This window comes from Puma concolor, chromosome A2, assembly GCF_028749965.1.
Source record: "Puma concolor isolate L17-30 chromosome A2, mPumCon1.1.hap2, whole genome shotgun sequence".
NCBI classification, from domain to species: domain Eukaryota; kingdom Metazoa; phylum Chordata; class Mammalia; order Carnivora; family Felidae; genus Puma; species Puma concolor.
The window spans coordinates 146,881,101-146,897,771 of record NC_141668.1 but is presented as its reverse complement, the minus strand read 5'-3'; the positions used below and the strand labels follow the sequence as shown (position 1 = coordinate 146,897,771).

General features: G+C 39.7%; 1 protein-coding gene across 7 annotated transcripts in view; it reads right to left on the bottom strand.

Annotated features, from left to right (window-relative positions):
• Positions 1 to 266: 266 nt before the first annotated feature.
• ARHGEF3 (Rho guanine nucleotide exchange factor 3) overlaps positions 267 to 16,671 on the bottom strand; it is a 306,144-nt gene continuing 289,739 nt past the window's right edge. For all 7 annotated transcript variants that reach the window (XM_086697858.1, XM_086697859.1, XM_086697861.1 and 4 more), the window contains 4 exons: positions 15,933 to 16,190; positions 7,709 to 7,879; positions 4,235 to 4,421; positions 267 to 2,472 (listed from right to left, as the gene is read on the bottom strand). In XM_086697858.1, coding sequence (XP_086553984.1) covers positions 2,120 to 2,472; positions 4,235 to 4,421; positions 7,709 to 7,879; positions 15,933 to 16,190 — 969 coding nt within the window. In that variant the 3' untranslated portion in view covers positions 267 to 2,119. The remainder of the gene's footprint in view (positions 2,473 to 4,234; positions 4,422 to 7,708; positions 7,880 to 15,932; positions 16,191 to 16,671) is intronic.

The window sequence follows — 16,671 nt, the reverse complement described above, 5'->3', positions numbered from 1 at the left end:
ACATGCAGTACAGATTGAAGACACAGTTGTTAAACATGAATAAATGAATTAAGCGAATGAGTAGGGAATGCTTGAAAAAAACAGATCTTAGAAATAGGACTTCTACAAAAGTTTTGATAGATCAAATCAGAGCATTTATTTTATCCTGCACCCTATTTTAAAGTTAGTATTTGGGCAGAACAAGCAAACATTTCAGAAAGAACCTCCCAGGAAGATAGCTGAAATTTGACATTTGTAGGACACACACTATACACAGAGAGAATGCTATTTTAATGTAATTTATTTGAAATGCTTCCAGAAAAGTTTAAGGCCTTTATACAAAAACATTCATTTCATCAAAACATTCACTTTCTTCCCATAGGCCAGCACTTAACAGACCTCTTGCCTCAACCCACTAGCCAAAGTGGCCGAGGGCTCCTGCAGAGAATGATTCACTCTTTCCCCCATCATCAAGCAACAGGTTCTCAGCTTCTGTCTGCTTCTATCTGCAGCAGTTCATTCACTTGCTAAATCAATAACAATTTGAGAACAAAAGCAATTTTAAATAAACTTGTAATAGAAAAAAAATTCACCATGTTTAAAATCTATAAATACAGAAATCTGTTTTACAGGGTATAATTGACCACAATATTTTTTTTCATTTTTGAAAAATAAGTAATATTACCTTGTTTTTATAATGATACATCTTGTCACACAGCTTCTTTGAATGCACATATTAGATGTACATCATAAAATGACAACACAGCGTTTACTGCTTTCTGTAAACTCGAAAGACACAGAAGATTAAAAAAAACTTTTTGGCAATAATTTAGAATCATTACTACTAGTGCTGGTGTGGGAATAATTTTGCACAGGTCATCCTTAATATTTACACTCACAGGGAGCTTTTCTGTGTATTCAGTTAGCTTTTTTTAAGATCTGCAATCTACCCTGCACTGTAAGCCAAAGCTGGACAAAGAGGTTACTAATTTCGCTAATTGATTCTAATTAATCAGAGTTAATTAAAATTGGCCTTTGGAGAATGTAATTATGGCTCTGATCACAGCACAGGGCCAAGGTGGCAAAGTGATGACCCAAAAGCAGAACAGGAAAACCCAAGGCTCTGGCCTTTCTCAGAAGGGCACTAGACCTGGCTTTGCTCTTAATGTTTCCTGTAAGAGGTCATGATGAAGCACTTCTTCCAAATTCTTCTTCTCATATGTTTCTGTGAACAGAGGCATGGACTCTCCTTCAGTCTCTTGCTCAATGCTCCAAAATATGAGTACGGCTTGGCAGATGAAACAAAACGAAGATGGGCCTTCTCATTATTCTGTCAGATATTCCCAAACCTTTCGAGTTCTATTCTGGTGTTTTAGGCTAGAAATGGCTCTCTACAGCAAGCCAACAACTTTGACAGAGACACACTCCCTCCTCCCGGTGCAACTGCATTTCAGTTCAAGATTCAGAGCTGACAGCTGCTTTTGTGCTGGTCCTTTTAAGGTCAGACACTATTCCACGTCCTAATAGATTATTGCATCAAATATGCACTGGATGACATTGCAAGGTCCACACAGTGCTTCTTGCTTTGCAAAATTAAGGATCCAGGATCCCCAGGGATGTTTTCATGCTTTCTGGTTGGATAACATTGAACCAAGTTCACTGCAAGGATTGATCTTTTCCCATTTTCCTTCGAATACCATCATGATACACAAGTGACTTCCTCATGCCCTTTTTGCAAGGCCCTGTATACTCCATGCCTTCAGCTACCATGTCAAAGGGCTAGAAAAGCACTATAGAAACATGGAAAGACTCTTTTAAGCAATCTACATGGAACAGTAGTTTAGAGATTCTTTTCTAGTTTTAAAATCCAGCAGGACAATTGAAAGTAACTTGTTCAAGTACCCCTCCATCTATCCAGACACTTGTGGAATACAATACAGGGTAACGGTTGCCACAGATCCCAGCTTACACAGACAGATTGGCAGTTACAGTACTAAGGACAAAGGTACAGATACAAGAAACTGGGTCAACACGGTCACAAAAATATTAAAAAGTGCTTCTCCAAACCGTTCCATGTGTGGAATGCAAATACTGTACAGGTAAGACAAAGGGCTACTTCCAGGAAGTACACACGCTTCTGTCAGACGTTGCTTTCAATGTGCCTGCTGTTCCCACAGGAAGAGTCTGTCTGTTCCATGCGCTCACAGTCTAGGCTGACCTCACTTGTGTCCATACTACAGTCTGACTCACTGTCTGATTGGTCCATCTGCTCAAGTTTTGTTTCTCCCTGTGGCTCCCTGCTCCCGGTGGTGGGATTGAGGAACGGTCCCTCGGAGTCCAGCACCCCAGCCTGCCCGGCAGCACACAGCACTGTTTCTTTGGCTTGACGAATACAGTTGAGCCACTGCTGTTTGTTGAAGGTGTCGTTGGCTTGTAGCGAGTGGGTCTGACTTTGGGATCCGTTTTTGAAACTCACTCTGAAGAAGTTTTTAACTAGAAATGAAAAACATGCATAAGAAAGATCAATGGACAGGCAGCTCCCAGGGCAAAGATAACATATATGGTGACATTAACCCCCTGAACCAGAGCAGACATCATTAATTGATTACAAAATGTGTCCCACTGGTCCGTGACATGGCTCAGCAATACCCTGCAGCCACCATCAATCAACTGGAGTTGACCTGGAGTTGACACCAGTGTAGCTTTCAGTCGCCCTTGAGGCTAGCAAACGGACATCAGCTTAAACCTGGATGTGTGTTAAAATCCCCTGTGAGCTTATTAAAAACATATATGCCGAGACCCTCCCCTTACAGGTTTGGATTCAGTAGGTGTAAGATGAGCCTGGTAATCTGGAATTTCTACAACCGCCCCAAGCTAGAGACTTTTCAAGTTGAAGAAGCTCTTTGCAATATCAAAACATGCCCCAAATCCTCCACATTATAGTACCTGTACATGGAGTACCCAAATGATTGAGAAGATATGTAAAGACTTATAAATTTCATTTCATTTTAAAATAAAATTACAACTACCTCCATAGGAGCTACGTGCATTTGAAAAATGGTAGTGCGCAACACGGAAGACATTTTATTTAGCTTAACTGGCACATAACGGGCCCCGCATGCCATGGGCAATGCTTGGTTCACAGAAGCGTGTGTGTTCAGTTCCCTTGCACTATCCCTGTAGCCAACAGACTGGGAACCACCACTTTAGACAAATTCAGGCTCCACCCTTTGCTCTTGGGCAAGTGCCTTAAGTCCTCTGTGTCTCAGTGTCCTTATTTGTAAAATGGGAGAAACAAAGAGAACCTACCTTATAAGGTTATCATGAGGCCTAAATGTGATAATACATGTGAGTGCTCATACAACGCCTGGCACATAGTCAGTATTCAAGAAATAGAAGCTACTACTACATCACCACCATCACCACTACCACCAGGGTGGGTGGACTGATGAGTAGGTAAGAGGCAGTACAAATAATTATTTTGAAAATATGATGCCAATGTTAACCGAAAACACTCAAATGTCACTTTCTCAAGGAAGACTTCTCTGATCATTTCCTCTAAAGCAAACTGGCAACTGTTATCCCTATTTATCCCATGCTGGGGTTTAGTTCTCTGAACAGCACCTGAATATTTATTCATCATTTATCTCCTCTCTTACAATGTAGGCTCCACAGGGGCAAGGAATTTGACTGTTTAGTTGACCAGTGTGTACCAGTGCCTCGAACGACACATATAAGACACTCAGTAAACACTGCCATCTTAGCTTCTCTTGGTTAATTTCCTTGTTCATTAAGTCTCAAGTTAGAGAGGTCCATTTACATAATTACAGATGAATCCTCAACCAGGTGACCATCCTTAAGCCTCTTTAGGGATGAGTCTGCTGGCTCAACAAGAGCCAGCAGTAAGCAGCTGGTATCTACATAGGGGCTATCTGGTAGTAAGCATGCTTTCATCCAATGGAAGGAGACAGAGAAGGGGAATTTAAAGAGCCCCTGTTATGTGCAGACAGGTTTACTTGCAGTATCTTAATCCTTATAACAACCTGATAAAGTATGCATACATGCCCATTTTGCAGATGAGAAACTGAGGCTCACAGAGGTTGCACAAGGTTACACAGTCAGTGACTGATGAGATAGCATTGGAATGTAGTTTGACTCCAAGGTGATGGCTCCTCTCTTTCCCCCAGCCATCCACTCCTTCTGAACTGCCACAACCAAACCCATTCAACAGATCAAAACCGACTGCCATCCGTACTTCTCTCATTGTTGCTAAATGCGCCACGCAGGGAGCCACCCAGCCTCACTTCTCCATCCTGCAGGTCTTCCAGTAGGAGGTCCTTTACAGGGATCGGCTGCCGGTACAACTGGTAGCAGAGCCGCTCATTGTGGGTGACGGCTCGAGTGATCACAAGCACTTCTTGGAACAGGAAAACATGAAGTTTCTAGGAGAAAAGAATCCGCAGGATTTCTCTAAGCAACGGTCTAGAAATATTAGTGGACTTCTGTGGAGAAGAGGTCCTCAGGTACCAGGTTCACATTGTATTATGAATTTCTAGGCTCAAATCTACCTCCAGAACAGAAGCTGGGCAACTTGGAGGTATTCCCAGATGCACCTAGTGTCTTTCACGGGGGAGTGACTCCCTAGGGCCTACAGACATCTGCAACCAGGAATGTGCGCTTCAGGGACAACATTCACATTGCAGTTCACAACCTGTGCAGACACACACAGCCTCTGGCTTCCATAAGAAAAAAATAAGAAGGGGGAGTAGAATAAAGGGGGCAATGAAAGAAAAAGAAGTTAGTACCTCCACCCCAGCTTTGGTTTGTAGCACCTAATATAATTCTAAGAGATCATATTGAACAATAGTCTATAAAGGATGCGCCTGGCATATCAAAGCCTAATATTAATCTTTGCTTCCCAAACCCATAAAAACACTTGTTTCTTAAACCACAGAGCTGAGTATCAGCTCCATCCAGGCACTCCAACTCAGAACAATGCCCATCCCTGAGGGAACCAGAGCATGCCACCGTAGCCACAGAGAAAGATAATCAAAGCATTGGTCCTTCTCGGTTATGTTAATCTCGGTTATGTTAACCTCAGTTCTCTGAAGAGGTTGTACTTTAAAGGCTGATGACTGATGTGTGTGTTGTGGGCACAAAGAAAATCTCAAAAATAAAGGCTTGTCTCCAACCACATCATGAAAGCAGTTTTGCTGGGTGGAGCTGGGGTAAATTGGCTCTATTCCATTCCAAGTGCGAGGCTCATCTCACACTTTGGAAATGCTGATGAATTGAAGTGAAAAGATCTACAACTTCGGCAGCTGGGTTCTGGTTTTCCAGTGGAGATATTTGGGAGCACGAACCCAGGTGGAAACTCACATTAGAATCTTGATTTGGGGCACGGGAAGCACATTCAGCATTATCAGACAATTTTATATTTGGGAGAAAAGATGCATCCCCCCATGCCTACGCTCACAAACACACACACACACACACACACACACACACACACACACACACACACACACACCTGCAGAAATTAAAGCTCAACCACATGTTGGCTGGTGGAAATACAAATGATAATTTTGTACTGGGTGGGAAGAGATTGAGGAGTGGGATTTTGTTTATCAAAAGGATCAAATGTTCATTTAGACAGAGTAAAACAAAAAATAACCAAGTTAAGGACTTATTTTTTTTTGAGGGGGGAATGTAGAAAGAATGTTGAGACTTTTCTTTTGGGGATGGGGAGAGAAGGGGTTGTCATTGTAAACATGATCAGAGATTTTTACAATGTTTCTACTTCAATCAATCCTTCAGCCAAGGTAGGCAATTTGAACGCAGATTGTCTGTTAAATCTTTGAAAAACATCCCTTATTTATGAGTGTTCACTGAAAATTCCCCTCCTTAGTCTCAGCTCCTTTTAGTTCTCAAACGATTGAGCTTTTCTCTTGATACAGGACTTAGTTCCTAATGACTTCCATAATTCTGTTGGGAAAAACAACTAAAACAAACCTCCCACCCCAACTACTATCTTTGTTTTAAAAAATCTATTGCTTGAAATATGAACTAGAGTTCATCTTTAATGCCCTAGGCACATCCAACCAGAGAGTCTCAGTCCTTGATTGATGGACAGAAAGAGAATACGCTCTCATCTCAGGAGTGATAAATCTTCCCAACTATTTCCCACAGGGCTTTTGACAAAGAATGTTCAAGAAGTCAGAGTATCAGACATTAGAAGTCCACTGGTGCTTTCTGAAAATCAGCAAGAAGCAGAATGTAGCTTTCTAGCAATCAGTAACTCTAGTCAAACAGAAACACTTCTTCAAGCAGTGGCCTGTGACCTGTCTTATTACCTCTGTTGTACCAGCAGTTGGATGGATCCCTACTAGCTCTGATAATGGGTGCTTATGACATACACTCAGTGATTTCAAATAACATTTCCAAGCCTGCTTACAAATGCTACTCCATACTCCAGGTCAAAGGTTGTCCTTTGAATCATCAAAGCTTTATTAAGAACTATTCAATCTAGTTTTGGCTTCCCTTCTAAGGGTTGACTAGATACTGAAGATGATATACAAGTGGAGATTCTCTTTCTCAATGGCTTTCTCAACATTGAATTTAAATATATATTATCTATAATAAAATCTACACATTATATATACATTTTTATGTATAATACATAAAAATTATATACATATTAGCATTAATTTCTATTGCTTATACATAAAAGTAGCCTGATGAGTTAAATGAATTTCGAACTCCCATAAAATTCAAATCCATTCTTTTTTATACAAACATTCATTCATTCATTCACTCACTCATTCACCTAACATTGCTGAGTGCTTAGTACGTGTCAGGTCCCCATAATTGGTGCTGGGGATTAACAAGACACAGTCTCCACCCTAAAAGATTATAGCATAATGGAAGAGAGTGACAGACAGATGGATAATTACAACCCATGGCAGTTAAGTGCTCCAGGGAGATCTGTCCAAGTTGCTATGTAGGAGAGGAGGAACAAATTCAATATCTACTCAGGAATAAAAGTCAGGAAATTGGGCAGAGTTAGATATGCAGCCAATAGAGGGTAGGCTATTGTTTTAAAAAAACAAAAACTGGTCTTAAAATAGCAGTCTGTGGATGGGTACCAATCCATAAAAACGCAAAGAATTTCTCATAAAGCTAAGAGTTTTAATTTAAGAGCTGTTTTTCTGTTTCCTGCTTTTAACAACCTGTTCAAATCACCCTGGTTTTCTGATATCAAAGTGGGAGGAGATGTTAACTGTTCTGTATTTGTTGTTGAAGGTCATGATCAAACAAAATACAAAGTTGGCAACCCTGTGTTGGTTTCCAAAATTCTTCCTGAAAATGTACTGGTTGTGAAATTTTAAAATATGTATATAATCTATACTTTGTGTAATATATATAAATATAAGTTAGAAACACACAACCCATATTATTTATAAATTATATGTGTAATATAGAAATACATATATACAAGGTATGTAACTATATATATAACTATATAGAACTATATAGAACTATATATATATATATATATATATATATATATATATATATATGGGATCCTGTGATATAAAAAACACTGGAAAGCAATTTTTGTCTGAAGATGCTTGATGGGGAAGGCACAGTAACAGGAGGCTTAGCATCAAATGGCTTAAGTGTTGGGGGAGGCCCAGGAGGAGACCACTGAAGAAGAGGAGCCACTCACCACGCCTCGGTTGTTCTTCAGTTCTCCATGACAACACAGCACTCTCGAGCTGTCGATTAGAGAGTCTTTCTGGCCTTCTTCCAAGTAAAGAAGCCGCTCTTTATAATAGCGGCACTCAGATTCCCCGGTCTTGGTGTTGATTTCTGCCACGATTCCCTGAATGATGTTTATCTGTGGAAACAAAGAAGACAGTAGGAGGAAAGTAAGCAAACCATCCACACCAAGAAGTACCAGGGGCTCAGCCTAGAAGGTCACCAAGATAGATTTGCATCTAATTCTGAGATTCTGTTATCTAACTTGCTGTTTTGGGAAACAGCAAAAATAAATAAATGCTTTTAATATATTGTGCTATCCATCTATACATGTACACACAGATACACATATTCACACATATATATTTATATACAGGTACAGATATTTGTTTATAAAACTGATGTTGATGCATACTTCTATTTGAGAGGAAGAGATATAAAGTACAGTTTTCAATGTGCAGGACTCATAACTACTGAACTTTATGTTGCACATTTCCTAAAACATGCTTACAATGTTGAAAACATAGGCATATAAAAACTTCAGCCAAGGAGAAAAAACAAAGCAAATGTAGTAGCCCAAGAAGGGAACATCTTTGGGGATTTGAACTCAGTTTCAAGGTCTCTCTACAGGTACTCAATACCTACAAATACCTACAAATACGTACAAACAGTATTTGCAAATTGGGTGTGAAGAAATGGTTTGGATATCTTTTTAGTGATAAACATAAATGATTTATAAAGGACAGAGAACTAGAAATAGAAAGAAAAGACACTAGGCATCACGATGGGAACCATTTGTCTATATACATACACTCATACCCATGCCCATAGCACATGTAAATAAATTAGGGGTAGAGATTTCAGAGCAATGGTGGATGTACTGTTGTTAATACAGAATGAAACAAAACAAAGCAACAAGAATACAGCACTCATACACAATCAGTGGGCATTTATTTTGATGTGTTGTTGTTCTATCACATGAATATGTCTAAAAGTTAGAAAATGCTAAAAACCAAAGGAACAAAAAATTAGTTGAGTAAAAACTCAATGACACCAATCAAAGGCAAAATGATGACTTCCTCAGCAGGGTCCTCTGTCCTCTAATAGTGAAAAGACCAAACAGTCCCATATTTCTCATGGTAGTATTTTTAAAAAGTTTTTATTTAAATTCCAATGAGTTAAGATGCTGTGTAATATTAGCTTCAAGTGTACAATGTAGTGTGATTCAACACTTACATACCACACTTGGTGCTCATCCCAAGTGCCCTCCTTAATCCCCATCACCTATTCAACCTATCCCCCACTCACCTCTCCTGTTTGTTCTCTATAGTTAAGAGTCTGTTTCTTCATTTGCACCTTTCTCTCTCTTTCCCCTTGCTGGTTTGTTTGGTTTCTTAGATTCTACATATGAGAAAATCACATGATATTTGTCTTTCTCAGACTTATTTCCCTTAGCATTATATCCTCTAGCTCCATCCAGGTCATTGCAAATGGCAAGATTTCATTCTTTTTTTGTGGCTGAGTAATAATCTAGTGTGTGTGTGTGTGTGTGTGTGTGTGTACACACACACACACACACACACACACACCCACATGTTCTTTATCCATTCATCAGTTGATGGATGCTTGCACTGTTTCCATATCTTATCTATTGTAGATAATGCTGCTGTAAACACTGGGGTATATGGGTTCCTTTGAATTTGCATTATTGCATTCTTTGGGTAAATACCTAGTAGTGCAATTGCTGGATTGTAGGGTAGTTCTGTTTTTAACTTTTTGAGGAGCTTCCACAACGTTTTCCAGAGTGGCTGCAGCAATTTGCACTTCCACCAACAGCGCAAGAGGCTTCCTCTTTCTCCACATCCTCACCAACACCTGTTGTTTCTTGTGTTGTTGATTTTAGCCATTCTGACAGGTGTGAGGTGATAACTCATTGTGGTTTTGATTTGTATTTCTCTAATGATCAGTGATGTTGAGCATCTTTTCTTATGTCTGTTGGCCATATGGAAAAATATCTATTTATATCTTCTGCCCATTTTTTAACTGGATTATTCATCTTTTGGGTGTTGAGTTTTATAAGTTCTTTACATATTTTGGATACTAACCCTTTATCAGATATGTCATTTGTAAATATCTTCTCCCATTCTGTAGGTTGCCTTTTAGTTTTGTTGGTTATTTCCTTCACTGTACAGAAGCTTTTTATTTTGATTAAGTCCCAATACTTATTTTTGCTTTAGTTTCCCTTGCCTCAGGAGACATATATAGAAAGAAGTTGCTATAGCCTATATATATCAAAGAGGTTACTGCCTGTGTTCTCCTCTAGGATTTTCATGATTTCAAGTCTCACATATAGGTTCTTAATCCATATTGAGTTTTTTTGTGTGTGTATGGTGTAAGAAAGGGTCCAGTTTCATTCTTTTGCTGTCCAGTTTTCTGAATACCATGTGTTGAAAAAACTGTCTTTTTCCCATTGGATATTCTTTCCTGTTTTGTCAAAGATTAGTTCACCATATAGTTGTGGGTTCATTTCTGGGTTTTCATTCTGTTCCATTGACCTATGTGTCTACTTTTGTGCCAGTCGACACTGTTTTGATCACTATAGCTTTGTAATATAAACTTGAAGTCTGGAATTCTGATGCCTCCAGCTTTACTTTCCTTCTTCAAGGTTGCTTTGGCCATGTGGGGTCTTTTGTGGTTCCAAACAAATTTTAGGATTGTTTGTTCTAGCTCTATGAAAAATGCTGGTGGTATTTTGATGAGGATTGCGTTAAATGTACAGACTGTTTGGGGTAACATAGATATTTAAACAATATTTGTTCTTCCAATCCTTGAGCATGGAATGTCTTCCCATTTCTTGGTGTCATCTTTAATTTCTTTCATCAGTCAGTTTTCAGAGAAGATGTCTTTCACCTCTTTAGTTAGGTTTATTCCAAGGTATCTTAATATTTTTGGTGCAATTATAAATGTGGCTGATTCCTTAATTTCTCTTTCTGCTGCTTCATTATTGGTATATAGAAAATCAACCAACTTCTGTATGTTGATTTTGTATCCTGAGACTTTACTGAATTTGTTTATCAGTTCTGGCAGTGTTTTGGTGGAGTTTTTTGAATTTTCTATATAGAGTCTCATGTCATCTGTAAATAGTGAAAGTTTTTCTTCTTCCTTGCAGACTTGGATGTCTTTTCTTTAAGAAAAATTTTTTTAACGTTTATTTATTTTTGAGAGACAGAGCACGAGGCAGGAGGGACAGAGAGGGAGACACAGAATTGGAAGCAGGCTCCAGGCTCTGAGCTGTCAGCACAGAGCCCAAAACAGGGCTTGAACTCACAAACTGCAAGATCATGACCTGAGCCGAAGTTGGAGGCTTAACTGACTGAGCCACCCAGGTGCCCAGATACCTTTTCTTTCTTTTTGTTGTCTGACTGCTGTGGCTAGGACTTCTAGGACTATATTAACTAACAATTGTGAGAGTGGACATTCCTGTCTTGATCCTGACCATTGAGGAAAAGCTCTCAGTTTTTCCTCATTGAGGATATTAGTTGCGGGTTTTTCATATATGGCCTTTATGATTTTAAGGTATGTTCCCTCTAAACCTACCTTGTTGAGGGTCTTTATCATGAATGGATGTTGTGCTTTGTCAAATGCTTTTTCTGCATCTGTTGAAATGATCCTATGGTTCTTATCCTTTTCTTTATTAGTATGGTGTATCACGCTGATTGATTTGTGAATATTTAGCCACCTTTGCAACCCAGGACTTGTGGTGGTATTAATAGGAAAGAGCTTAATAGATGAGAAACGTTAATAAGGACTCTCTTTGGTCACTTAATGGTTACTTAATGGAAAAACAAACCAATAGCTGAAAAGCAAGGTTTTAAAAGAGGCCTTTACTCCATGAGAACTTACCACATCTTATAATCTGTTAAATTGGCAGTAAAATCTAAGTGTTAAGTAATTATTTTTCACATGCTAATGAAATGATACCTTCTGCCCAAAGCCAATTGGATAGAAACTTCTACCCGGTTATAACTTTGGCACTTCCACACAAGTCTGACATAAGATCTTACAGCTCTGCGCTGAAGTCTGGTGACTGTATCCTATGAACAGATGCATAATCTGTATACTTCTGTAGCTATTACAAGTTTCAAAGCTCATTTATTCTTTCCTCTATTTCCCAACGTTTGGTGGTAGCACTACTTTGACAAAAAAAAAATAACGTATCATTTAAAAAAAAAACCAGGGTTTTTGTATCATAAAACAATCCTTTTGGACTTTAATGTCAATCTGGCATTAAATATAAATCCTATGAAATTAATCCTAGTTTTATTAACATAAAACAATAAAAAGAACACTTTGGTCCATAAACTTTCTCTTTGTTTTTTTTTTTTTCTCCCCTCTTGGTTTTGGTTTTCAAATATGACTGATTATTGTTACTTTCAAAAACAAACAAAAAAAAAAGAAATTTCAGGGGTGCCTGGCTCAGTTGGTTAAGAGTTCAACTCTTGATATCAGTTCAGGTCATGATCTCATGGTTCGTGAGTTCGAGCCCTGCGTTGGGCTCTTTGCTGACGGCATAGAACCTGCTTGGGATTTTCTCTCTGGCCCTCCCCTGCTTTCTCTCTTCCTCTGCCTCTCTCTCAAAATAAATAAATAAACTTAAAAAATTAAAAAAAAAAAAAAAAGAAATTTCACAACACATACTAAAGCAATGACTCATCCTTCAAATTAATTCAATTAATCCTTGTTGATCATGGGTTCAGTGTGGAACTAGATGGCAGCATTCAAAGAAGTGAGACAGGGTCCTTGCCCTCAAGAAGCTTAAGAATATATGGGAGGTATCTGAAAAATCGTTTTATGCCTACCTTAATCTTTTTTTCTTCTTTCAGTAGGCTTCATGCCCAGCATGGAGCCCAGTGTGGAGCCCAATGTGGGCCTGAACTCATGACCCCGAGATCAAGACCTGAGTTCAGACCGATGCTCAACCAACTGAGCCACCCAGGCACCCAGTCTACTTTGATCTTTTACCTTATTACATTTTTAATATGTAGTGGAATCCATACTTTTCCCTTATTTTTAAACCAGTAGCATTAATTGCTGTGGCTCTTCTTAGAGTTTACTATTACTAGGTATACCTGTAATTAACTGGGTCTTGAGTCAATTTTCTGAGTTTGGTATAAGTATCCAGGAAACCAGAAAGATGATGTACTATAGGCATAAATACATGTTCACTTCCTAATTTAACTCAGAAACTGAACAGCTGGCACATCACATGAAGATCAATAAGCTCAAACACTGCAGTGGTTCCTGGGGCAGCTATGACTACTGTCAAATGCTACGTCTTTCTTTGATGTTTGAAAAAATAGAGACAAAACAATAGAATATATCAGTGTAATTCCACATTCTTTGTGGACATTAAAATAGCACCTCTGGGTCTGCTTTCATTTATTAAAATATTGCCTTTTAGTTATATCCACCTGTACACCATAAGCATCTAATCTTTGCACTGGTTGTTGAGCGGAATTTATTTTGTAGACTGCAGCAAGAAATACAGTTGAATATAGCAGACTGCATTGCAAATAGTCACAGTAGCTTTGCATTTAAGTTAAATTTATTGTTGCATCTCTCATCAGGGTTCAAACCAAAGGGACACGACTGGTAAAGCAAGATGATGATAGATATCTGGTAACAGAACAAGGGTTAAACCCACACAGGCTGTAATCGTCATCCTCAAAGTGAAATCTGAAAACCCTGTCTAGTTCCTTGAGTGGTAATATCATCTATTCGTAGGCTTGCGACATGAACCAGGAATAGCAGCCAGCACTGCAGGAACAGCAGGACCTGTTCTCATTGCTTCCAGTGATTTTTTTTTTTTTTTTTTTTAAGGAGCTAGGGAACAGGGGTGGGCAGAGGGAAAGGACGGTCTGCCAGATCAGGTTTGGGCTGAAACGTTCCTTAGAATTTAAAATGTTAAACAACCAGACCTCTGGAATTTCTGAATATCCTAAGTTCTATTTAAAAATGTTCTCTTTTGGGGAAAATGTCTATCAACCCTCCAAAACACTATGAAGAAATTCTAATAAAAACGTGGTAGTTTATGCACTGCAGTAAAAGCAAGGTCTTTTTTTAGACCTAATCAGAGGACTGGACAATTGGATGTAGGAGCAATTTGTTAACAGTTCTCTGATCTTCCCCTTTTCAGAGGTGGAAAATTTATTCAGGGAATCTGTAATTCAAGCTACATTGGTGCTATGGGTTTTATGTTTATCAAGCATTCACAATGTACCCAAGAGTACAGGGCTAAATATTTCTGCCCATCTGGGGTAATGCCCAGAGGAATTTGAAAAGACAAAAACATCATCAACAACAACGACGAAAACACCCCACAAAAAACATTGCTGTGCTTCCATGTATAAATGGGCATCAGGAAGACTTGCTTTGCAGACATTTTGAAATACAGCTATTCCATGCTTCACACACAAATCTGCCTGAATAACTAGGTGCAGATTCAACTTGTAAAAATGACATCACATTTTTTGCACTAGGGAAACCGGTCCATCCTTTCATATTGCAAACAATTATATTCCTATCTGTTTTTAAACCCAAACTTTAGCTCACTGGGTGATCTTGGAAACAGCATTATTCTTTCATGCTGCATATTAAAAAGAAGAAATCTTAACAGTAAACTCAGAGCAAACTCACGTGCTTCAAAAAAGTAATTATTTAGACTAGCTCGAGCTCCCTGTTGTTTTCATTCCTGCAGACCACACACTTGCTGGGATGAAATATGGAGAGGAGGCAATGCTACTGTACTTGTCCCAGTAATAAAAACAGACATGATGAAGTGAGATGGGCCTCATACCCAGTGCCTGTGTCCCCCATCTATGCAGGACTGGGGACCTGGTCTGTGTGTGTCTGCCATTAGTCAAGAGAGTCTACACTCTTCACTATCCCTACAAGGAGGCACCTGGCCCAGCTCGGCACCAGTGAGGCCCTCTCCACAAAGCCTGGTGGCCCCAGATAGCTTTCTGCAATTCTACAGGCAAGGGGGACTCAAAGAAGCATCTAGGCTTTTAGCTCCGTGGTGTAGGAGCATAAAGAAGTGGAAGAGGCACGGGATTTGCAGTCCACACCAGCAGAGTTCAGACACAAACCTCATCACTTGCTGGCTCTGGCTCTAGGCGAGTTATTTAAGCCCTGTGCTGATGGCTCAGAGCCTGGAGCCTGCTTTGGATTCTGTGTCCCCCACTCTCTCTGTCCCTCCCCCACTCAAGCTCTGTCTCTCTCTCTCTCTCTCTCAAAAATAAACATTAAAACAAATTTAAAAAAAAGGAAAAAAGACAAAACACAACAAAGGAAACATATCTCAAATTGATATTTAAAATCCTCATAACCAGATCTGAACTCCCATCCTCAGCCTTCTCTCCTGCTGCTTCCTCAGAGTATCCTCTTCTCTGGGCAGACTGATCCAGAGTATTCCCCAGACATTACCTGTCCTGTCATTTCTCCATACCTTTTCTCAGGCCACTGGCTCCTCCTGGCCTGCCACTGCCTCCCTGTCCCGCAGAGCACCCCAATCAGACCCAAACTCTCTGGACAGAACACTCACCGTTTACAATATTCTCATGATATGGACCCATTTTTCCTGGTCTTCTCTTGCTACTAAGAATCTATCTCTCCCCATATTTAATGAACATTTGCTGGTGAGCAGGACGTTTGATTAGGTCCCTCCCTGTAATCAGAGGCCAAGGAGAGCTGGATCTGAAATAGGTGTCAACTTCACAAATAGGTTCAGGGGCTAAGGGAAGAGGCAACTCCCATTTGCTAACTACACAAAGACATTCAATTTAAAATCTCCAGAGATCTTAATCCTCACAACCATTGTAATAAACATTACAGTTTATTATTAATCATAATTATAGATCAGAGAGGCACCTGTACAGAAGCAAGAACTTTTAGAAATCAAAGGGACCTTAGAGTGTATTTCATGTAAACACTGCATTTTATAGGTTAGGAGAGTGAGGCAGAGAGAGAAGAAGTGACTTGCAAAATAAAAACATGACTTGGCAGCTTCCAAGCCTGGAAACCAAGACCCCTGGGTCCCATCCATGTCCCCAGAGACCCTTCACTCACCCAATCTCCTAGACATTATGGGAGAAAACAACAAGGGAAAGAGAGGAAGAAACAGATGAACTTACAGCCTCTTCCAGGTGCTGCTGATCTGGATTATCATTTGGTGTGTGTCTCAAGATTTCTCGAAGAAGCAGAGGGTATTTCACTAGACGGCTTCTTGGAATATCAAGAAAATTCCAGAGATCCAGTTTGCGGCTAAAGGGGGATTCTAAACATCGTTGCAGGAAATCCTGGACTCGGTGATCTTGTTTTTTGTGGTCCAGCAGAGCCTTGGCGGCTACTTGATTGCTGCAGTAACTGTCGTAGGAGCTGAGACAAGGCAGCTAAGAAAAAAACATCAACGGAGGCTTGGAGTGTGGAACTAATTGTGCTCTGAAGCTATGAGCTAGTATCACATGTGGGGACTGAACAACACTGGTCTCCAGGCCTGGCCAACATTCCCTTATCTGCATGGCTGGAGGAGACAGACTAGTGGAATTTTCAACCAAGAATTTTTTTTTTTTAAGTTTATTTATTTTGAGAGAGTGAGTACATGAGCTGGGGAGGGGCAGAGAGAGAGGGAGAGAAAGAATCCCAAGCAGGCTTCGCGCTGTCAGCACGGAGCTGACTTGGGGCTTGAACTCATGAATCATGAGATCATGACCTGAGCCAAAATCAAGAGTTACACCCTTAACCAACTGAGCCACCAGGCACCATTAATAGAACTTTTTAAATAGCAGGGAATGAACAGTTTTAGGCTTTAGCTTGCTTGAGGGACAGTTATTTTCTTAGTTGTGTATTTACTTTCTTGATTGTTAAGACCCC